This window comes from Musca autumnalis, unplaced genomic scaffold (assembly GCF_047663935.1).
Source record: "Musca autumnalis isolate F117 unplaced genomic scaffold, ASM4766393v1 scaffold_1, whole genome shotgun sequence".
Lineage (NCBI taxonomy): Eukaryota > Metazoa > Arthropoda > Insecta > Diptera > Muscidae > Musca > Musca autumnalis.
The window spans coordinates 319,511,054-319,535,788 of NW_027411644.1; the positions used below are offsets into that span (position 1 = coordinate 319,511,054).

Consider the following 24,735-nt stretch of genomic DNA (forward strand, 5'->3'; position numbering starts at 1 on the left):
TTTTAATTATCCTTTATGTTGGGCGATGAGTATACTGCTTCTTCATTTCACTTGGCAAAACCTGTTGTGTTGTGTTTGTCTGTACCTTTAATATTATACGTTACATTTATATCAAAGTTTTGTAGAAAGTGTATATGAGAATTTTATTTTTTTATTTACAACCAAACAAAAATAAAACAAAGCAACCAGTTTTTAATCACCTAACTGTTCAAAATATGATCAGAAGATACATAATTATAATCACTTTTCAAACACCTACATGACCCTTTTTTGATTAAGCACTTTTCAATCTTCCAGATGATCAAAATGTGACAATAACAAAAAATGGTCACATTTTAAACACTTCAATAACTAATTTGTGATTGCTACACATTTATTGTTGTATTTTAAATTGAACTATTTTTAATCACTACAGGGAGTCACTTTCGAGTCCCTTTCTGATCGTACAAGCGACTTAATCAGTTTTTGATCACCAGAAGGACTCTAAAAAGACTCCTCAATGTGATTTTTGAAAAAACAGTCTTCCAAATGCTAGCTGGGTTCATATGATTTCATATATATGTTTGTGTAGACGTCAATGAAAATTAGTAAGAAAATGGAAAAAAATTTTTAATGAAAATTTTCATAGTCTGGCATAAGACGTACCCAAAGCGACAACATACATGCATGTGAAAAAGCAGCGATGTGTAGTTTTCAGCGATTTTCATACCTGGCCTACCTCTAGTTCTTGTCTTGAATATGTTGTAACACCGAACTAGTTCAGCTGCTCCTTATAGTGAATCATTGAACTGAACATAATTCGTTCGTGTACCGAAGAACTGCGTTGTTTTATTGCAATTTTAACAAAGGTTTTGTGGTTTTGTTATTATTGTTGGACTTTCTAAAAAAATTGTAAATTAATTAGAATTTGTGACTACAGCCCGAATAATGAACCGAAATGGCTCTTGCCAACGTCCTACTATTAAGCCAAATAACTGGGCATGTAATTATTTTAATCTTGGCCCTTTGTGTTGTTGTGCCCTTAAGTTTTAATATTCACGACTTTTGGTAAGTATTGGAAGCGATAACAAATAAAACAGCAATGACTGATTTCAATGCGATTTAATCTCTATCTTTAGTGGCCATTGTTTACTGTTTACTACGGGAAAATGGCGTGAAGAGGATGGAATGTTTGATCCGAAATGGGCCTCATCTGATTTCTGTAATTTCCCATTGGTTACAGGCATTCTCATGTTTATCATATCATCAATACAAATCTATCGTTATGCCCGCATGAAGGATGAAGAATCATTTTTGGCTCTCTTTGTGGATGTTGTTTTAAGCATTTGGATGTTGGCAATGTCGATTATTTCATCGATAATGATTACCTTGGGTTTCATTGTATGGTGCGATGGTATGACTGAACGTTTTCCAACATGTGAAATAACGGCCGGACAAAATATAATACATGGCAATACGGATAATATTGATAATTCTGGATTCTATATTGAAATGGGAACGGCACAGGTAGGTGGAAACTGAAAGAGGAGAGTTTGTTCGTAAAGAGAAAACTGCAAACTGCTGTCTTTCTATTCCATTAAATGTTTACTAAATGTGTATTATATTTTTTCTATAGTTTGGTGCTTGGGGAGCATTTGCCATTAATGTTGGCATTGGGGTTATTGCCCTATTGAAATTGATCAACAACCACCAAGTGCGCAATATCAAGGTATCAATGTATTTGGAACGACAACGTTTGGTAAATCAACATCAAGTCCAGCAAGATGGTCGCTCAACGCCACCTGTAATGTCTTCCAGTGATTCAGAACAAGCAAAATAGTTGAGCTATTGCCAGTGTTCAAGTAATCCTCAATGTCATCACCATAATCACATCGTGCTCGAAGACGAAATTGTATTATTATGCTTTATTGTATCTATATGTTTTGTACTTTTATTATCTCATTTTATTGTAATTATTATCTTTGGAGCTGATTCCAAGCAGTGATGAGCAAATTGTAGCATAAGTTAAGTTAATTCTCAATTTATACCTTATATGTAAATCAAGTGTTTTAAATGTGACCAAATTTCTTTGAATATCTGTGAAATAAATGACGTATTTCCGCAAAACACCTTATTTAGGTACTAGGGTAAATTAGTTATCTGTTCCAGAAATGCAAGAATGTACTAATTTTTAATATTTCTTTCGATAAAGGATAAATTGTTTTCATAGTAACTACGCGTTTACACCAGACAATTTACCTTCATATACAACTCTGATTTACTAACACATACAAACATTTGTCGGCTGTCTCACAGCTGTCCATCATTTTTGCACAGACAGTCTGGGTTTAGGTGAGGGACGGGTAATCCATAGGTATTTACAACGATTGCTCAGCATACCGTTTGATGAGCATTCGAAGGAGATCAGAGGCTCAATTCTGTTTCTATGAAAATGTGAAATGAAAACTTTTACAAAGGAAAAAACTGTCAAATGAAAAAAATTGTAAAGGAAATATTTTTCATTTCAAATTTTCATAGAACAAGAATCCAGCCCCAGAACTAAGTCCCAATTTACATTAGGCGAGTTTACTTGCGGCAATTGTCAGTTTGTAGGTGAGAGAGGGTGCTGAGAGGCAAAGGGTTACCATATGCCTCACCTCTCTCTCCTACAAAATGACAATTGCCGCAAGTAAACTCGCCCAATGTAAATTGGGACTAAAGAAATAAAATCACAAGCAGGTTTACTGGTTCTCTACTACAACAAAGATTACCTTGTAATCTGGGGTGGCGACAGAGGCCTGTTAGTAGCAACGAAGATTACCAATTGCAATCTGTAGTGCGATTCTCTAACTCATTTTTTGAGTTACCGACAAAAATCGGTAACATTAAAACGCAAAATTATGAAATAAAAGTTTTCTATCGGAAGAACTGTACGACTACTTTTTATTAGTCGCTAACATACCGAAAATATCGTTAATTACCAAAATCATAAGGGTTTTTATTTTACCGATAATTGTCGGTAACTCAAAAAAATGAGAACGAGAATCCATGGTAGAATAAGAAAAGGTAGCAGCAATACACAGCTGACTGAACTGGGTTGTAACGTTAGTGTCAAATTTCATATGACATTTTATACATTTATTTCGATGTACATTAGGGACATATATTTTTTGAGAAAAAAAATATATCATTTGGAAAAAACGATTTCCCAGAAAGACTTCATCATATCAATGATATGTAACCTCCTCCAAGTTCGAACGATAAGCCGCGCAGTAAATCACCGCTTGTAGAGGCGATACAAAGCTTGTTAATATGTGAGGTATTTTGTTAAAATTTAAAAAACTAAAGCCCTAATAAACAAGTGCTTCTTTGATTTCTAAAACAAAACATTGAAACAGCTTCTCCTTTTTCTATGAATTTCCAGCGACCCCAAACTTTTCTGCAAGAATTCTACTTTCTGCGAGAATTTATGCATTTAGTGGAATGATGTGGAAACATAAAAATTGAAAATGTAACGAATTTTCATTCATGTTTTCCAAAATATTCAACCAAATGTGAAAAATTATTAGTTTTTTAAATTCCAATAATTTATAGACATTTCCTTGTTTTGTTTACAAATACAACTGGCAGTAACGTTACAAACAAAAACAAATTCCTTTGTGGTTGTTGTTCGAGTTGTATTTGTTGTAGTATTAACTTTACCTTGTATTTGTTCTACCATGACGAGAATCGCACTACTGGAGTGGCGACGGAGGCCGGTTAGTATTAACGCGAGACGACTGCTTAATACGCGACAAGTTAAAGCTTCAAATTTTTCACATTTTTTAAAAATAAGTGAGGTAATAATTGAAATGTCTTGAAAACAAAAGAACATGAACAAAAACAAAATATGTGAACGGAAAACAAAAAGAAATCGATTATTTTCATTCATAATTTTACAACTGTTTTTTGCAGGAAAGTTTTGGGTTTTTAACACTCAATGCATGTACTCAACTGTCCTGTCATGTGTAAACGCAGGGTTATTGATTGGATTTGCTTTAAATCCGGCATAAATCCTCGTATACAACTCTGTTTTTTGCAACATGTTGCTAGAAAATAAAAAAAAATATCAAGCTGGCACAAGAAACAAGGTAGATGCATCGGTAAATTGCTACAACAAAAATAATTTAAAATGTCAAAATTCGTAAACAAGGCAAACGAATTAAATTTTCTTTGATATACAAAGTTGATTTTATGCTATGTTTACATTTACGAAATCCACTCGATTTCATCTGTCAAATCCATAGGTTAAACGTCAAATGAAATCCAATGGATTTCAGATGAGTTTTCATTTGACGTTTGAGCTATGGAATTGGCAGATGAAATCGAGTGGATTTCGTAAATGTAAACATAGCATTAATCAACCAAGACTAATATTTACGATGTCTGAACGATAATATAATCAATTATTCGCTCATTATGGGTACTTTACACGGTATGTTTTTTACATATGAGTTGTCACTTTGCATATACATTTTGTATGGGAGAGGTGACAACTCATATGTAAAAAACATACCGAGTAAAGTACCCATAAAGAATTTCTTTATCGGAGTATTCCCATCTAAAATATATAAACTAATTATTTTATCGTTTATACATCGTAAATATTAGTCTTTGTTGACTAAAATCAACTTTGTACATCAAAACAAACTTAATTTTTCCGCCTTGTTTACAAATTTTTACATTTTAAATTATTTTTAGTGTAGCAATTCAACGATGCATCTACCTTGTTTTTTGTGGCAGCTTGAAACTTTTTGTATTTTCTAGGAACATGTTGCAGAAAACAGAGTTGTATACGAGGATTTATGCCAGATTTAAAGCAAATCCACCCAATACGAGGATTTATTTTTGTATGGGAAATCTGGTAGATTTTGGCCCTATGGGCTAGGTTACTGTGTTTGTCAAATAAAAATTAAAATAAAATTAAAATTAAATTAAAACCTGATAATGTGCTAAATCCGGCGATGTCATATCTAAATGGGCCAATACGATGATGATAAATACGATTTGGGTCATCAAATGACCCCAACGTAATAGCAGGGTTAAAGTAATTTTATGAAATTTCGGTAGTAGGTAAGTCGATCTAATAGTACGTTTATATATAACCGGATTTAACAAACCCACTGGGTTTCAAATGTCAATTCCTTTGCATATACGTCAAACAAATCCTCATAAAGAAGGTTAACACTACAGAAGGCTATAATATAAACATGGCCTAAGAACGCTTAATTTCATTAAATTATTTCATTGAAATCGCTCTAATGTGGACCGGTACATACTAGAGTATTTGTTTTAAATTGCTATACACCTTTTTCAGATGTAATTCGAATCATTATAGTTGTAATTCGAGAATTCCATTTGTAATTCGTAACATTTTATTTGTAATTCGAGAATTCCATTTGTAATTCGAGAATTCCATTTGTAATTCGAGAATTCCATTTGTAATTCGAAACATTTCAATTGTAATTCGAATTATTCCTTTTGTAATTCGAATTATTCTATTTGTAATTCGAATTATTTTATTTGTAATTCGAATTGTTTTATTTGTAATTCGAATTATTTTATTTGAAATTCGACAATTCCATTTGTAATTCGAAATATTCCGTTTATAATTCGAATAATTCTATTTGTAATATAATTGTTCCACAAACATCCCAGGCGGGACAGGGGAGACTTCTCTCACATCAATGAGTGCACCCCGATTCATATTAGCTCAATGATATGGGACCTACTGTTTATCGCAGAGTCCGAACGGCGTGTCTAAGACACCACTTGTAGAGAAGTTGTACAAGGCTGAAATAATCAGAAAATGTCGCCAACATTACTGAGGGGTATTTTGCCACCGTTGAAAAGTGTTTTGATGCTGACTGGCCGGGGAATCGAACCCACGACCTTTAGCGTGCAAGGCGGGTGTGCATACCATTGCACCACGGTGCAATATTTGTAATTCGAATTATTCCGTTTGTATTTCGAATTAATCCATTTTAACTGAACTAGGTCAGTAATCTAGTTCATAGTTCACTATCCAGTTCAATCATTCGCATGGTACAATAATACAGGTAGCATTATCAAGCCAGCTGATGGTAACATGACGTGTCAATTGCATTGAATTGATGTCAAATTTTGACATCTTATGTTACCAACAATTGCCGATGCGGCTACCTGTGTATTTGTACCATGATCATTCGGATCAGAATCGTTCACGAGCTCTTATCATTCGCTTGACGAAAACACACAAACATACACCAAATAGGAATAAACATTAAAGTAGTATAATTAAACTGCAAAAATATTACATTTAGATAATTTTAATCCATTCATAAAGAAAGATTAAGTTTGTATTAAGTTTAGAAAAATATATAATGGATTCGATATATTTGGATGTGTTATGTCAACAATGTTCTTTGTGTAGAAATTTCGTTTATTACAATGGGGGTTGACACTTCACATTGATCCAAAACATAAACAAAACTCATTACATTACGAAGGCATCAGTTAGCACAGAAAACGGCGTCACTTTATTCATATGTGAATGACATGCTGAACTAGATTGTGAATCGTTCGTTCGTTGATCGTTCTTTGTGGATCTTTCGGTCTGCGCTCAGTGAGCTATTGAACTATAATGAACTATATCGACTGATCTAGTTCCTACGCTCTTTTCAATGAATCGTTCAATTGAACTAGTTCGTTCATGAACTATACAACTCTATACTTTAATTACTAGAGGTAACCCCTAGATCGACATGACTATCAATCAGGTTTAAATAACAACTTTGCGTGAGTGCGGTCCTTGGAGAACATCCACAATCTACAGCAGGTGAACAGCGTCAGCTGGATAATAAATACACTGTTACCAAAACATATTCGCTAAACCTGTAAGGAAAGGATCAAAGTCGGGCGGGGCCGACTATATAATACCCCACACCACTGTGAATATGTAAAATATATATGGGAGCTAAATCCAAATCAGAACAGATTTCGATATAATTTTTCACATTTATTTGTAGACCAAATTCCGTCACATAGTCCAAATTTCATAAAAATTGGACATATATAGCGTGTTTCGTGCACCAAATGCCTTAAATCGGGCTAAAATATATATGGGGGCTATATCCAAATCTGAACCGATTTCTATATAATTTGGAACACTTATTCCTAGACTAAATTCCGTCGCACATTCCAAATTTCATTGAAATCGGACATATATAGCGTGTTTCGTGCACCAAATGCCTTAAATCGGGCGAAGATATATATAGGGGCTATATCCAAATCTGAACCGACTTTTACCAAAATAAATAGCGTTCGTCCTTTGGCAAAAAAAAAACTAACTTCCCCAATTTTCATGCGAATCGGACAATAAATCCGACCTGTACTTTGTTTACAAAAATACATGGGCGGACGGACATGCGTAAATCGACTCAGAAAGTGATTCTATGTATATCCCTAAAAGGAACTATGGGTTTATCTCGTTTCCTTTTGCATGTTACAAACTAATGCACAAAGACATAATACCCTTTACCACAAGGTGGTGTAGAGAATAAAAATTTCAAATTTTACACCAAGCTGATTTAAGTGTGAAACAAATATTACGGTGTGCAAAAGTTTGGATTAAGAAAGCATGGACTTGTCCATGAAACACATTACATCACTGTAAACAGGACAGATGTTTCCAAGGAAAACACTCTTGGAACTCGATGTACGTTTGAAAAAAATTTTATTATTCCAAAGTTCCGGACTTGATCAACTTGGTTTCAACTTAGTCTAAGTTTGGACAAAATATTACAACAACCAAATTTGCAACAAATCAAGAGTTATCCTGCGTTCCAGCCAGTCGGACAGACAGATTGGCGGGTATGGTTTAATCGACTCCAAAAAGTCCGAAAGGGATTTCGTTCAAACATACTTGAGGTCAAACTATTATTTTAATGGGGTACATTTCCATAGTATAAAAGCTCCAAGAATCGTACCAGGACATTCAGTGTGCAAGACGGATGTGCTACCTTCTATTCAAAACAAAGCCACAAATGTTTGAAGACTCTTGGGTGCCTCGATAAAATCCAATCACTCTTGCACCTTTCTATTTTTGTGTGGGAGATAACCGAACCGTTAACCGTTCCGAAAGTTATTTAATTACACTTATAAGATTATGTGGAGGTACACATAAATGCTCCAAGAGATGTTCTTCCAAAAATACTTGGGGTCCAAAGCCGTTATTTCGATGTAGCCTCAGGGGGCTGAGGGTAAATAAATACATACAATAAGCACGACCACAGCCTGTCCTAAAATGTAAACATTACAAATCAATTACCATAAATTTGCAACAAATAAATACCTGTTCCTTCAGAATCTTCAATTGACAACGGGTTGGACATATTCAAAGATGTTCCAGTCACTCCACTTTGTTTTGCCACCTAAAATAAAAGTTCAGCGAAAGTCTTAAGTTATTTATTTTTACTTACCTTTTTTCCGTCCATAAATTTTCCAATTGGCAAAAAAATCAAATGTAAATTTGTATTTTAACAACTCTTTACAGCAAAACAACTCAAATCAACTGATTATTCAACAGCTGATCGAACTTACGAATTCTTACTGGACAAATTTTCCCAGCAAGAATTTGTAAGTTTTCAGTCACATAACTGTCAAAAGTGCTCTCTCAATTCGCTCTCTTTTGCTGGATAATTGTGTAAACGAACAACATCTCGTAAAAATTTGTGCAAATTTGTACAAATTATCACGTAAACGAACACACCTAATATTACGGGAAAATATGACCTAGGCGAACGAAATGATAGAGGAGATAGACTAGTGCAATTCTGTCAGGAATATTGTATGAAAATGAGCAATTAGGGATACTCAGTGAACTGCAATAATCGGTTTTTCGATTATAGGGTTTTCGTGAAAAACTTAAAACTCGATTTTCGGTTAGTCGATTATTTGAGAGTGTACTAAAAGTCGAGTTTCGATTATTCGTTAATCGCGGAAAACCGATCATAATCAAATATAATCGACCATTTTCGTTGATGCAATCTGTGATGATATGTATGTAACATATGTACAAAAAAGTTCCGTCCATTACGCGGTTTTAGCACCCCCATAGTCAACTACGACTAATAGTCGTCCACGATTAATAGTCCACTACGAATAATAATAGACTACGACTAATGGTCGACTACGAATAATAGTTGACTCCGACTTTCGGAAGTCGATTAAGAATAATCGGTTATACGGTTTTCGCACAGTCAATAGTCGAATACGATTTTTAGAGATTTTACGGCTAATAACCGATTAATCGATTAACCGAAATCGATTTCACGTATGCCTATGAACAATACGTGTTTTTACCTACATCCCAGACGGTTATACACCTGGAAATCCCCACAGGACAATGAAAACCAACAGCCCTATTCTGAACGCATGGGAGTTGGGAATTTTTCCCATTCCCACATTTTCGTATTCTGAATAAAATGTTGTGGGAGTTTTTTTCCCATATCCCCTCATTCTGAATGAAGTTCGAATTGGGAATTTGTTCCCATGGGAAAAAAGTATGCATTCTCTATCTTGAATTGTGGGAGAATTTGGTGTCTTTTTGTGGGAAAAATCTCCGCAGCAAACAGTGTGGGAGTTTGAAAAAAAATTTCAAGAAATTTCATATTTTTATGAAATTTCATATTTTAAGACATCTACATGACAAAAATTGCAAATATTTATAATCGGCATGTGTTTGCTTAATAAAAGCATACAAAATGTACGGTAAAATATGTCATTAGTAGACTTCGGATTTTGCATATTCCTATAAAATGGAAAATTATATTCTACGACAATTGTTGTAAGTTTGAGCATCTTATATCCATAAAATATCGAAAGAAACAAAACAATTTCATGATTCCGAGGACGGATTTCTTGTGTTAAACAGAGCATTTGTTTTTTGATACGACAAATCGATATTATATGCCTGTTCCAGAACCTGCAAGAATCTAAAATTTTTTACACCGATAAAAAATTTTCCTTTATATTAAAAAAATAGTAACAAGTAAAAAAGTATCAGTGAGCTTTGCCGACAGAGATATACCCTCAGCCTGAGTGGATTCGTCTATGTGATATGTATATATAGATATTTTAGCGAATATTTTCGAACTTTTGTGGGGGAGGTACCGGAAGGAGTGGACCTATAAGCAGCACCATTGAATTTCATCTAATATTCGAAGAAATTGAGGAAGCGAATGCAAGTTGCTTCAACAAAAATCAAAATGATTCGAGAGCAGGTCTTAAAGTAATGGGCCGATTCCGTACAGCGAGGCGAGTCGTGTCGCGTTGCCAGTTGCAATTTTTTCATTACGTATGGCAAAAGTCGCACGACGACGTCAAATTTTGTCGCCGTAATGTTCATTTTCCGGCGACAACAAATTTGCTGTCGCCGTTCATTTTTACTAACGAATAAAAATAAAAAAAAAAAAATAAAAATAACTTCTTATCGACGATTATTTTCTATCGCTGTACGTAGTGCATTTTTTAAATTTTGTCACAGAGACGATAGACGACGCGACATGACTCGCCTCGCTGTACGAAATCGGCCCATAAATTTATCCAAAATTTTGTGTGGAAGATACCCGAAATAATGGACAAATATAGTCCATATTCGAACCTGATCTATTTGGTAGATAAATGTAGATGCTGGATGTAGATAGAATAGAAACTTTTTAATAGTTCTGGACATTTCCCAAGCCAGGATAAATGCTTGGAAAAGTTGAGTAGGATGAGTGAAGATACTCAAGGCCCTATGACTGAAGTCAGAAATTCTGTATGACAAGCAAATCATGGCACAAATGGCTTCAATTACAAATGAAATAAATAAAAAAATCAGGGAACACTTTCCCAAAATGACTGGAGTTAAAGTCGAAATTATTTATTTATTACATTTATCATATATTGAATATATAATAAATAGAGGGAAAAAAATTATAGCATTAGCAGCTTAGGCCATCAGCTATAAAGGCCTGCGTACATAAGCTGCTTTGCCTGATTGCCTTGCTTTGCTGCTTCAATAAAAAATAAAAGAACAAAGAAGGCCGACCCAATTTCCAACTGATGGCAACCCAGTTCGAAATTTCGTCTTTATTCTATTATTTTTATTACGTCAGAAATGAAGCAGGTAAGCAAGGCAATCAGGTAAAGCAGCTTATGTACGCAGGCCTTAATACTTTAACTAAAGGCCTGCGTACATAAGCTGCTCTGCCTGATTACCTTGCTTTGCTGCTTCAATAAAAAATAAAAGAACAAAGAAGGCCGACCCAATTTCCAACTGATGGCAACCCAGTTCGAAATTTCGTCTTTATTCTATTATTTTTATTACGTCAGAAATGAAGCAGGTAAGCAAGGCAATCAGGCAAAGCAGCTTATGTACGCAGGCCTTAAGATACAATTTTAATAACAATTGATGGGTATTAAATAACTATTTTACAATATGATATGAAGTTGTAAATTGCATTGATGTTATCCGAGGTAGGCTTTTTTAGAATATCCAGTCCTGAAGTATGATGTTATGTTGTTGATTTAGAATACTGCATTGGGTTAGAATGTGTTCGACCGAACATGTGCTGTTGCATTTTGGGCATTTGTTGTCGGTGTTTTTGTCGATAAGATGTAGGTGTGTAGCAAGTGTGTGTCCCATGCGCAGACGAGAAAATATGCGGATTTGTTTTTTTCCTAGATTCGAGGAATACATAGGTACTATATTGTCAGGGTTTATGCTATTGTAGTGATGATGTTGAAAGTTTTTGTATTTTACTGAGAAATGTTGATGGATTTCAGATTTAATTTGTTTTTTCAAATCAATTTTTTCAATTAATGCGTCGGTCAGTAGAGGCGCCGAGCAGGCATATTTAGCAGCTGCATCAGCATATACATTTCCGTTAAGACCAATATGTCCAGAAACCCAGAAAAGTGACATTTTGTTTTTGTTATAGTACGTTTATATATAACCGGATTTAACAAACCCACTGGGTTTCAAATGTCAATTCCTTTGCGTATACGTCAAATAAATCCTCATTAAGAAGGTTAACCTTGCAAAAGTCTATAATATAAACATGGCCTTATCCAATAATGTGTCTCGTATGATGTTTATAGAGACCCACTTCTCATTTGTGAAATTTGAGACAGCCATGGTTTAATAAGAAAGGTTAGCCAAAGCTTTATGTCAATTTAAATTTTTTCATTCGAGTATTCCTAAAACTTCAAAACAACCCAGTTGTTCAATACATATCAATTGTCTACTTTTACATAGGCATGTAACTAGTTACTCATTGACCCTAGCTACTTTACACCCAACAAGTAAAAAAGTATCAGTCGGCTTGGACGACAGAGATATACCCTCAGCCTGTGTATATTGAAACAATTTTTTCCCAAAAAACGCATGTATTTAGGGAATTTTGGGCGTTTGAACTGACAAAAATGTTGATTAGGATTAGAGATCAAAAGTTTTGCGGAGGAGATACTAAAAAGAATGGATCTCCAGCCACTACATATGGTACCATAGGGGTTTTTTACAACTTCAGGGATGTTTGCTCAAGAAGTATGGACTTGCCCCTGAAACAACTTTTACCATCGCAATTGAGGCAGCGAATGCAAGTTGCTTCAACAAAAATCAAAGTGATTCGAAAGCAGGTCTTAAAGTGAACATGTATCCGAAATTTTGTGTGGGAGGTACCGGATGGAGTGGACAAATATAGTCCATATTTGAACCTGATCTATATCTGGTACATATATTAAGATGTGTAAAGTATGGTCCAATTCGGCCACTCTCTTCAAAAGTTATCGTACGCACAATTTTACCGAACACTTTTTGAACTTTTGTGGGGGAGGTACCTGAAGGAGTGGACCGATATGGCTTATCTTCGAACTTAAACTATGTTTGGACAAAATATTACTAAGACCAAACTTTGGACCGAATCGGCAGACCTGTTCGAGAGTTATTTTGCCCTCCAACCTCCTCACACGGTGTCATAGGGGTTTTTTGCATTTTTCAGGCTATTTTCTCAGGAAGTATGGACTTGCCCCTGATGAAACTTATACCGTCGTATGGAGGGCAGTGAATACAAGTTGCTAAAGCAAAAATCAAAGCGATTCGAGAGATGGTCCTAAACTGAACCTTTCCAAATTTTTGTGTGGGAGGTACCCGATGGAGTGGACCAATTGAGTCCATATTAAAACCTGATCTAAGTCTGGTACACGCTCCACGATGGGCAAAGTATGGACCATATCGGATACTCCCTTCAAGAGTTATCGTGCGCACAAATTTTCCGAACATTTTCGAACTTTTGTGGGGGAGGTACCGGAAGGAGTGGACCGATATAGCTCATCTTCGAACTTAAACTAAGTTTGGGCAAAATATTACGAAAGCCAAAATTTGAACCGAATCGGTTCATCCGTTCGAGAGTTATCGTGCGCTCCAGCCAGCCAGACAGACAGACAGACAGACGGACGGACATTGCTCAATCGACTCCAAATTGTCTGAAACACATTTCGTCCAAACATACTTGGGGTCTAAAACCATTATTTCGATGAGGCACATTTTGCCCGTATGAAAGTGTATATACCCTTCATAGCCTAAAGGCTGAGGGTATAAAAATGGCACACAAAATAGCATATAGCCTGCTTTTGCTACTGGAAATGGGCTTTCCTGCCTATCATGTCAATTCACTAGTTACAGGTAATGCGGTGTGTAATATATTGACTATTTTATAGACTACCGATGGATAGTGTAATCGACGTTTCTCTCTTGTAATCTCTTTTCAACATTATTTCTCTTTTTGAAAACAGAATAGAATAAATGTGTTGTCATTTTGTATAAAATTTATTTTTTATTCTGAATTAAAAAAAAAAGTTTTTTGGTGCGTTTGATGTGCAAAAATTTATCGTTAAATAAAGATGCAACAAACATGTTATTGGGCTAAATTAAAAAAGGATGAATATTTTTAGAAGAATATTTGGTAAGTATACATAGATACTTTTTGGGACAATACATTTTTTAATTATCTCATTAAACTTTTATGCATTTTATTTCAGGTACATCTGAATTATTTGAAGCACCCTAGAGATGCACATTCCCAGGACCAAATAAACATAAGCAACATAAGTCCCAGTATCAAGAATTTAAAGGTTAACATTAAATTGTCCTTTATAATATGTATGTATGTTTATCCACGTCATGTAATTAAATAAAGCGTGGTTAGCGCATATTCGACATATACAGATTAACTGTTATAATTGTGTTGTTCCAACTGGTATTCTGATTACAACTTACTAGTGATTTGGTCTATCATTTCTGATCACCGAATTGACTGGTTACTGGTAATGCACTGAGGAGACAATTGCCTTTCACATGACTATCGAATTGGGTGGTTACTGGTAATGCAGTGAGGGGACAATTGCCTTTCAAATGACTATCGAATTGGGTGGTTACTGGTAATGCAGTGAGGAGACAATAGACCCCTTCCTATGACATCCCCATGTTAAATTCACCAGTCTATAGCATTGCGAGTAGATTGGGTGGTAACTAGGGGTGTTTACCAGTAGCCAGCAAAATTACTAGTTATTCCCTAGTTACCCGAACAACTGGGAATATACACAAACTGTGTATGTGTGTGTGGTGTTTGAATAATCTCTTGTGCCAGACTATGAAAAATTTCATATACGTGAAAATGAGTTTATAGGCAAGAGGTGTGAAGGGGGTGAAACTCTGTACACAAGGTTCTGAAATCTGAAATTATTCTTTGTGTTTACATTCGTAACTCTCAAACCAATGCAAAGCAAAGAAAATATCAAAATTTTCATATGATTTCATATATGTGTGTAGACGTCAATGAAAATTTGGAAGAAAATGGCAAAACGTTTTCAATGAATTTTTTCATAGTCTGGCATAAGACAATATTTCAAACAATTTTAAAAACAATCGAATACAATGATTTTTAAAATTATTTTTGGAACATTTGTATGGAAATAATTCGTCAGGTTATCATTGAAACAAACATTTTATCATATCCACAACTTGGTTATGCGGAGAAACATTGGTCCTTCATTCATTTTTCGCAATTTTTATAAAATTCTCAAAATTGGTGCTGTAAACAAGCCCACTTGTTGCTTAATTTTGAAGTTTTAGGAATTCAGGAAAAACAAGGGTTCTATAGATTTTTTTCATTTAAATCTACCTGTTTACTTATACCATGGAGACAGCTTTTACAACAGACAAACTGTCTGTAAAAATTATGGTTTTTTTTATTTGACACCTTGGCAATGTTGAGTGCATGTAAAACTCCAGCGGCCTCAGCAGTAAAAATTGAAGATGAATTATTTAGCAATTTAGTTCCTAGGGTTTGTCCAGTTGTATTGACAACTGCATATGCAGTAGACCACATATTCTTAGAAGCATCCGTATACAGGAAATCCCAATCATCGTGTTTTGATAAGAAGTCGTAAAAAAGCTGTTCGTAAATTTCGTTTGATGTATCTTTTTTGATGTATTTAGTGAGTCGTTGATCACAATTTACTTCTGTAAACATCCAAAAAGGATATTTCGCCTTGTAATGTGGTAATTTCTCTTTAAAACCCGCAATGTTGTTGTGAATGCAATTATGCATAACGGATGGTAGTTTAGGCTTCCGCTTGGCAGATATAATTTTTGAAACAATGTCATCTATAACAGAGGAGTTAATTGATAAAATTTTTGGTACAAGCATATTTAAGGACTCGGTGAAACGATCTTCTAATGAAGGTAATCCTGATTCGATGTAAAGAATACTTATAGGTGTTGTTCTAAAAGCATATATGCTGGCCCGAATGCTTTCATGGTAAACAGCTTTTATATATTTTAAAGTTGATTTTGGACTATTTCCATACAAAAAGAGCCCATAATCTATTTTGCTAAGAACGAGAGTTTGAACGAGATATTTAAGTGTTGTTATATGGGCAAAACTCCGTCCAGATAGATACTTGATAATATTTGATCTGTGAGCAAGACTCTTTTTGAGGTTGAGAATGTGTTCGTTCCAACGATAATTTTTCTCAAAAATAATCCCGAGTATTTTTAACAAACATCTATGTTTCCTACATATATGCAGTACTGCCGATTTTGCAGGTGATATTTTCGCCCCTGATTTTTTGGTCCAGGCCGTTATTTCTTTTAAAACATCAGTAAAAAGCTCGATCGTAGAATCATTGTCTTTGTTGAGGCTAATGCCAAGTTTACACTTACGCTCCAAAATCCACTGGATTTCACGAAATCTTGAAATACACCCTGGTGTTTACACTATTTTTTTCTTGATTTCAAACATATCACAATATCAAGGTAGATGCAAATGCGCAGCTGATCGAACATGAATTTTCGAAAAGAGTTGTTGTAAATTGAATTAATCATCAAAAATTTACGACAATATAGAACTTTACTGCTTTATTTCGAAAATGATCGTAAAATTATCTATATATCGTATTAATTGTTTATAATACTAAGAAATGAAAAACTAAAAAAATGATTTTATCGTTGAGACATTATAATAATAAATTTTGATAGATAAAAGTTGTGTTCAGAAACTGCAAAATATTACTACTTGCAGTATTTTCCCCGTTTAGTGCTAGAAATGCGTTCCAGTACTCCGAAATCTAGCAAGACTTGCACTTGTTTTTGAATTAAAGCCTCTTCTCCTGTTCTCTGCTATAAAAATTTGGCCAAGTAAAAACTAGCAGCATGTTTTTTTGGCCTCTGAGCACGATGGCTGATACGCAGATTTTTGCTGGAGTTTTTGCAATTTCCGTCATTTTTTCGTTCCCGTATTTTTTAAGAAATTTGTATGGGGAAGCAATTTTTGACAATTCGGTCTATTTTCTAACATTACCATTAAAAAAGCACGGGAACGCAATGAAAAATAGCATTGTAACAATGTAATTTAATATTTTTTCACATTGTTTACAAATTTTGATATTAACATATTTTGTTCCAGCAATTCGCACATCTACCTTGTTTATTGTGATACGTGAAAAGTGTTGCAACTTTTGGTACTTTTTTAGGCAAAAGCAAGGTTGTATATCATGTGTACTGTGATTTCGATGTTGATTTCGCTGAAATCACGAAATGAGATGATTTCATTTTTGTATGCGAAATCATGATAAATTTTGCATGATTCCGCGCGAAATCACGAAACGCCTTCGAAATCACGAAAAGACGCCGAATGTAAACCAAACATAAGTATGTATAAATCATCGGCATATAAACAATGATAGATTTTGTTATGTTTGTTGATGATATCACTAATTTGGTTAATACCCCGGTTACACTATTGTAGGTTAACCCACTGGGTTTAATAGATCCAGTGGGTTAATCTTTGCTGGTTACACTTAGCTTTTCGAGGATATAAACTGTCAGCTGATGTTTGTTTACGTATACATACAAAATAACTAATAAAGTCGTGTGTTACACTTTTACAATTTCTCGTATGAGATATCGTCACCGCCTTTGCTCATATTGGTATATTTTACACACAGGGATACATTTTTGTATCATGGTATCAATCGTACTTCTTGTTAAAAAAGTGTCCAATGAAAAAAAAAATAAATAATTTTATGATTTCCAAATAACTTTAGATTTATTAACTCCATAAAATCTCATGCGACCAATCGTAAACGTGTAAAACACGACAAACTCTGTTGCAAAAACAGTTGCAACTTTTGGTACTTTTTGAGTAGAGTTGGATTTTTTTGCACAAAAACCGAATACAACACTGTATTTTTGGTGGATTTGTGCCGGATTTAAAATAAACCCAGCCATGAGAGGATTTAATTTTTGTATGGCAAATCTGGTCAGATTTGACCAGATTAAGCAATAAATCCTCATGAAGTGGGTTAACCCGGCAAAAAGCTGTAGTGTAACCGTGCTATAAAAGCTATTTGAAAAAGAACAACCGAGAGTGGCGAACCTTGGGGTATTCCATTATGCAAGGGATATTGTTGTGATAAATGGTTGTTTATCTTTACGCGATAAGAGCGGTTTGTGAGAAAAGATTTGATGTAATTTAATATTTTAGATCCAATTCCCCAGGATTCTAAGGCTTCTAATATGACATGTGCACCTACGCGATCGAAAGCTTTCTCGAAGTCGATTGCTAGTATGGAGGTATGATTCCTTGATGACAATCCTTTTGTTACATAGTAATCAATGTGTAACAAGGCGTCTGTGCAACCTTGCTTTTCTTTGAATGCCACTTGATTTAAGGCAATAAGCTTACGAGATCTTAAAAACCATGAAATTCTTTTCGAAATAATTCGTTCCAGTAACTTTGATGCGCATGGTAATAATGATATGGGTCGGTAACTGGAAAAATCCGTTTTAATTTTGTTTGGTTTGGGTATTGCTGAAACCAAAGCAAATTTCCATGATTGTGGAATGACTCCTGTATCAAGAATTAAATTATATAATGAGAGTATTTGAGAGAAACCATAGTTGGACATATTTTGGATCATGCAATATGAGATGCGATCGTGCCCCGGGGTACTTCCTTTAACCTTTTTCAACGCATACGTTATCTCATTCAAACATATATTTTGCTCTATCATAGATGCATGTTTGTTACCTGGCGAGTTTGTGTAGTTATTTGGTAGAGCATTTTTTGCATAGCAGAAATCCAAGTGAAAGTTGTTGTTAAAAGATTCACTTGACCAGCGATCACCAAAATAATTTGCAATATCTACTGGGTTTGTTAATGTGCCATTATTTGTTTCGATTACTGTGAAGGTATGCGAAGAACATTTACTGGAAATCTTATTTATTTTGCCCCAGACAATAGAAAGAGGCGTATCCTTACTTATAGTTTTTGTAAATTTTTCAAAACAAATCCTTTTGGCTTTTTTGTTTTCATACCTGAACTTTGCGTTTGCCTTCTTGTATATAATGAGATTTTCATAACTTGGCCTTCTTTGAAAAATACGTAGTTTTTTTACTTTATCTTTGCGTAGTGAGTCTAGTTCTCTATTCCACCAAGGGACATATGTTTTATTTCTCTTGAAATGTTTTACTGGTATATTTCTACTTGCAGCAGTTCTAATTGATTTTGTAATAACTGCGTTCACTTGGTTAGGGTTGTCGTCTAAGTATTTCTTTTTTAAAGTTTCATCAACCGTTTTCTGGTATGAGAGCCAGTCTGCCATTTTAAAGTCATATTTAAATGTAGACTTGGTTTTTCCAGCGTTAGTGCCCGTATTGAGGGTGGTGATAATAGGAAAATGATCGCTGTTATACAGATCATTTAGTGTTGAGCTTGAAATAACTGGTAAAAGACCAGGTGAACAGCAAACAACATCAATGTTGATAAATGTGTTGGTTTTCCGTCATTTATGACACAAAGGTTGTGAGAATTTAGTGCGGTTTCCAATATAACTCCTTTTGTGTTGTTTTTGCTGGAGCCCCATAATACATTCCAACAGTTAACATCGCCGACTAGTATAACAGGGGTATTTATGTTATGAAGGGTTTATAGTTATCCGTCTACATATTCAGCCGCTCCAATGGAGTACAGATGCTGTTTGCTGCCGCCGAATCTCGATCAGACGCTGCCTTTTTCCTTTTATTTTTGGTTCGCCCCACATATTTTATTTTTGCGGTACCCGTCATATCTGATGAGCTTTCCCCTATCCACCACCTGGGGAGGCGTCCGATGGGAGAAAAAAGAAAGAAAAAACTCCGCACGGAAGTAATAATTCGAATTACAACTGGAATTCTCGAATTACAAATAAAATGTTACGAATTACCAATAGAATAATCGAATTACAAATGAAATGTTACGAATTACAACTAAAATGATTCGAATTACACTTGAAAAAGGTGTAGTATGCTTCAGTTTGCATTTATTGATGAACGTAGGAATGTTTTTTTTATAGCGAGTTTTTTGATCTCAGAATGATTGTAGTATTTCCCTTATTTACTTACTTACCTCGGACATGCTGAATGTGTCCTTTTGTTAGAGTAGTGTGTTTTTCATTTATGATGTACGCGTTTAATTTTAATTTTTTAGTAATTAATAGTACTTTATTTTAAGTTTTTTTTTTTCTCTTCATTATGTTACTATTGTATTTATTTTGGAAGTTTGTCCTCTTGTTGGAGTAGTGAGTCACTGGTTTAAGCATTTTGTATTTCATTAATTGGCCTGTTGGCTTTGTTATACATGTTAAATTGAATAAATAAATATATAAATGTTACGAATTACAACTGGAATGTTTCGAATTACATGTGAAAAACGTGTAGTGGGGAACTCGATCTAAGAATGCCTATTTTCATGAAATTGCTGTCGATGCCAACTGCAAACAACCGTGGACCATGAATACTTCGGGTATTCGTCCAGCATCGCTTAACGCGAACACTACAGCCCAAAAATAAAAGAAATTACTGTCGTGTGGAATGGAAATACGAAAAGGGAAAAATCAAATAGGTGGCCTGTTCCCGTACTTTATAAAGTGGTAAAAGTCGTAAAAGTTGTAAAAGTCGTAAACGATTTTCATATAAATTTTGTGTACGGGAACGCAAAATGTGTAAAAGTGGTAAAAATTGTAAAAACTTTTTAGTTCTGGAACAGATCTAGGACTACACTCATTGATAGTTCTTGTCGTGAACGTCCTGTAATACCGAACTAGTTCAGCTGCTCTCTATAGTGAATCATTCAACTGAACATAATTCGTTCGTGCACCGAAGAACTGCGTTGTTTTATTTGGCCTGTTCCCGTACTTTATAAAGTGGTAAAAGTCGTAAAACTTGTAAAAGTCGTAAGCGATTTTCATATAAATTTTGGGTACGGGAACGCAAAATGTGTAAAAGTGGTAAAAATTGTAAAAACTTTTTAGTTCTGGAACAGAGCTATTGCAATTTTAACAAAGGTTTTGTGGTTTTGTTATTATTGTTGAACTTTCTAAAAAAATGTAAATTAATTCGAATTTGTGACTACAGCCCGAATAAACAACCGAAATGGCTCTTGCCAACGTCCTACGGTTAAGCCAAATAACTGGGCATGTAATTATTTTAATCTTGGCCCTTTGTGTTGTTGTGCCCTTAAGTTTTAATATTCACGACTTTTGGTAAGTATTGCTGCAAGCGATAACAAATAAAACAGCAATGACTAATTTCAATGCGACTTAATCTCTCTATATAGTGGCCATTGTTTACTTTATACTACGGGAAAATGGCGTGAAGAGGATGGAATGTTTGATCCGAAATGGGCTTCATCTGATTTCTGTAATTTCCCATTGTTTACAGGCATTCTCATGTTTATCATATCAACAATACAAATCTATCGTTATGCCCGCATGGAGGATGAAGAATCATTTTTGGTTCTTTTTGTGGATGTTGTTTTAAGCATTTATGTGTTGGCAATGTCGATATTTTCATCGATAATGATTACCATGGGTTTCATTGTATGGTGTGATGGTATGACTGAACGTTTTCCAACATGTGAAATAACGGCCGGACAAAATATAATACATGCAAATACGGATAATATTGATAATTCTGGATTCTATATTGAAATGGGAACGGCACAGGTAGGTGGAAATTTAAAGAGGAGAGTTTGTCCGTAAAGAGAAAACGACAAACTGCTGTCTTTCTATCCCATTAAATGTTTACTAATATGTGTATAATATTTTCTTCTATAGTTTGGTGCTTGGGGAGCATTTGCCATTAATGTTGGCATTGGGGTTATTGCCCTCTTGAAATTGATCAACAACCACCAAGTGCGCAATATCAGGGTATCAATGTATTTGGAACGACAACGTTTGGTAAATCAACATCAAGTCCAGCAAGATGGTCGCTCGACGCCACCTGTAATGTCTTCCAGTGATTCAGAACAAGCAAAATAGTTGAGCTATTGTTGCCAGTGTTCAAGTAATCCTCAATGTGCGAGGCATCACCATAATCACATAGTGCTCGAAGACGAAATTGTATTATTATGCTTTATTGTATCTATATGTTTTGTACTTTTATTATCTCATTTTATTGTAATTATTATCTTTGGAGCTGATTCCAAGCAGTGATGAGCAAATTGTAGCATAAGTTAATTCTCAATTTATACCTTATATCGACGCCTCCAAACAATAGTATGCTAAGTCGACTTAGTATGTTTTCAAGTTCTTTACATTTTTACATTTTACGTCCTTTAACTTAAATTCTGTCAAATTTTGGTAATGATCTGTCAATCCGAACAGAAGTTATAAACAAATGTTTACTCAGAATGGTAGTAAAGGTCAAAGAAAACTGTAAACTTTGAGAGCTTCTCCTGTAAAACTCACTTTTCAGACTTAGCATACTATTATTTGGAGGTGTCGATATGTAAATCAAGTGTTTTAAATGTGACCAAAAAAGACGTTTCAAAAGTGGCGCATAAATTGTTTGATTATATATCCATTTGTTTTTCATAAGCCATCTAGAAAATATTATTATGTTTTTCATTATTATCACTATTATTATTATTCTACAAAACATCATCATAATATTGAAATTAATCTTAATCTATGCATCAACTATAAAATATCCCATAACTTAAGAAAATTGACATGAATGTAGAGTATAGAAGTAATATTCCAACTCCAAATAAATATTCCTAGAATATAACCATACATACCAATGTGTAATCAACAAATTCGTGTATTACTGGAATAAGGCCATGTTTATATTATAGCTTTTTGCAGGGTTAACCTTCTTTATGAGGATTTATTTGAAATATAAGCAATGGCATTGACATTTGAAACCCAGTCGGTTTGATAAATCCGGTTAGATAGATAGATACTCAAATTTCTATCTTCATTTCTTACAGGATGAAGGGGTATATTTCGATTTACTAGTTGTTTGGCGACCTTAAGCACAGCATGTCTTCATTGTTCGCTGCATTGTGATTGAGTTTATCTCTTCCAACAGATATCTGACCTATTTTATGAAGGGATCGATATTCGATGTCATATTGAATTATTGTTGCGGGATGTGTGCTTTCGTCCGAATATAATTTCGACTTTCAGTCTACCTTTAGCATTCATCGTGAACGGTCGATTAGTGTTGCGCGCGTATCTACCATCAACATTGACTGCACACCAGTAGACTTTTCTTACAAACATATTTTTTGTTTACTTACATATTTTCTGAGATACAGGGTGCTAAATAAAGTTTGATAAGCGCTAAGAAAAACAATTATGTCTTCCTCTTCCGGAGGAAACTATTATGGGATGTTGGATCCCGGGGGGACGTCCCCCAAACGGAAACGGCCTAAAAACAATACAACATATAGTCTGGGAAATTCAATAGATTATCAACTTTTTCTTGATTTCTAAAGCCATTAAGGGAATTTCAAGTGAGCCTTTGCTAAAAACTACTCTCACAAGAGACGGAAATTTGCTGATTCTAACTAAAAATGAAGCGCAAGCCAATCGATTCATTAAAGCATAAGCTTACGGGTTAAAACTTATTTCCCTGATCCTATGCAATGTAAAAATTGCTTTAAATTGGGTCATACCAAAAAATATTGTACAAGCGATCCAGTATGTGAGGTACAGTCAACCAAAAAAGTCTACATACACCCTATAAATCTCGAGTTTTAAGGGTAAGAAGCATTTTTATGAAAATCCAGGTAAATAGGTCTATTTCATATCCCTAATAAACAATATTACATACAACAAAAATATATTCCATAATACGAATAACGGTAAATTCTATAAACATTAAAAAATTAGTAGGGAAAAAGTGTACATACACCCAATGAAATATTAAGATTACCGTAAAATTTATGGAAAAAGCAATACAAATTTTACATTTTATTGCTTTATCGAATGTCCCCGGATATATTTTAGACGAAATAGGAACATATTTGGGCTTTAATTGACGTTATTTAAGGTCAGACTTCGCGTATAGCTCGGTAAGGCGGACCCTTGCAGATATCTTTGAGTTTTTCAGTCTGGTAGTTTATAAAACCCAGGAAATACAGTGGGACTAACTATTTTGAGATCCTAGAGCGCTTTGAAGTTGTTCTTATGGATAATAATGCTCCTGAGCTTCGCTAAATATGCGAATTCCTGAGTTTTTCATAAATTTTATAGTTTTCACAGCATTCCAAGGGTCAAATTACAAGCAAGAACCTTGGAATTACCTTGTAATACATTTTTGGACCTTAACTCAATCAGAAATGTACAACAATATTATACAAACCCGCTCCTAAAGTTTCCAAAGTATCAAAATAAAAGCACCACCAAAGAATGCATGCAATTTGTATGAAATGTACACTGTTAACTAGTATGCTCTCGTATTATGATCGTTAGGGTCACGTGAAGCGCTATAAATGTCGGATACTTTTACATTGCTTATTCAATGGATGCTCGAGCATTGTACCAGACCTTATTACAAGGTAATTCGAAGGCCCTTTGCCCCTTGGAATGTTGTGAAAACTATACAATTTATGAGAAACCTCAGGAATTCGTATATTTAGCGAAGCTCAGGAGCATATATTATCCACAAGAAAAACTTCATAACGCTCTTGGATCCCAAAATTGTTAGTCCCACTGTATTTTCTGGGGTTTCATAAACTACCAAACTGAAAAACTCAAAGAAATCTGCAAGGGTCCGCCTTAACGAGACATACGCGAAGTCTGACATTAAATAACGGAAATTAATCCACAAATATGTTCCTATTTTGTCTAAAATATATCATAGAC

The 24,735-nt window shown here is 34.6% G+C and overlaps 2 protein-coding genes across 4 annotated transcripts; both read left to right on the forward strand.

Moving 5' to 3' along the window:
• Positions 1–772: 772 nt before the first annotated feature.
• LOC141390049 (transmembrane protein 179-like) lies at positions 773–22,679 on the forward strand. Of its 3 annotated transcripts, none has more exons than XM_073962482.1 (4): positions 773–848; positions 20,926–21,123; positions 21,198–21,585; positions 21,697–22,679. In XM_073962482.1, the coding sequence occupies exons 2-4, from the start codon at positions 21,014–21,016 to the stop codon at positions 21,898–21,900; spliced, it is 702 nt and encodes a 233-aa protein (XP_073818583.1). In that variant the 5' UTR covers positions 773–848; positions 20,926–21,013; the 3' UTR covers positions 21,901–22,679. The 3 variants fall into 3 exon arrangements, with proteins under 3 accessions (XP_073818583.1, XP_073818582.1, XP_073818581.1); XM_073962481.1 differs by having other exon boundaries at positions 783–894; positions 20,975–21,123; XM_073962480.1 differs by lacking the exon at positions 773–848 and adding an exon at positions 20,683–20,756 and having other exon boundaries at positions 20,907–21,123.
• LOC141390048 (transmembrane protein 179-like) lies at positions 892–2,106 on the forward strand. The gene is made up of 3 exons (XM_073962478.1): positions 892–1,047; positions 1,119–1,506; positions 1,616–2,106. Exons 1-3 carry the CDS (start codon positions 938–940, stop codon positions 1,817–1,819), a joined length of 702 nt encoding a protein of 233 aa, XP_073818579.1. The 5' UTR covers positions 892–937; the 3' UTR covers positions 1,820–2,106.
• Positions 22,680–24,735: the final 2,056 nt, after the last annotated feature.

Coding starts and splice junctions, on each gene's coding strand:
- LOC141390048 (XM_073962478.1), top strand. CDS start 938: ATGGCTCTTGCCAACGTCCTACTATTAAGCCAAATAACTGGGCATGTA. Junction 1,048..1,118: donor TTTAATATTCACGACTTTTG/GTAAGTATTGGA, acceptor CTCTATCTTTAG/TGGCCATTGTTTACTGTTTA. Junction 1,507..1,615: donor TTGAAATGGGAACGGCACAG/GTAGGTGGAAAC, acceptor TTTTTTCTATAG/TTTGGTGCTTGGGGAGCATT.
- LOC141390049 (XM_073962482.1), top strand. CDS start 21,014: ATGGCTCTTGCCAACGTCCTACGGTTAAGCCAAATAACTGGGCATGTA. Junction 21,124..21,197: donor TTTAATATTCACGACTTTTG/GTAAGTATTGCT, acceptor CTCTCTATATAG/TGGCCATTGTTTACTTTATA. Junction 21,586..21,696: donor TTGAAATGGGAACGGCACAG/GTAGGTGGAAAT, acceptor TTTCTTCTATAG/TTTGGTGCTTGGGGAGCATT.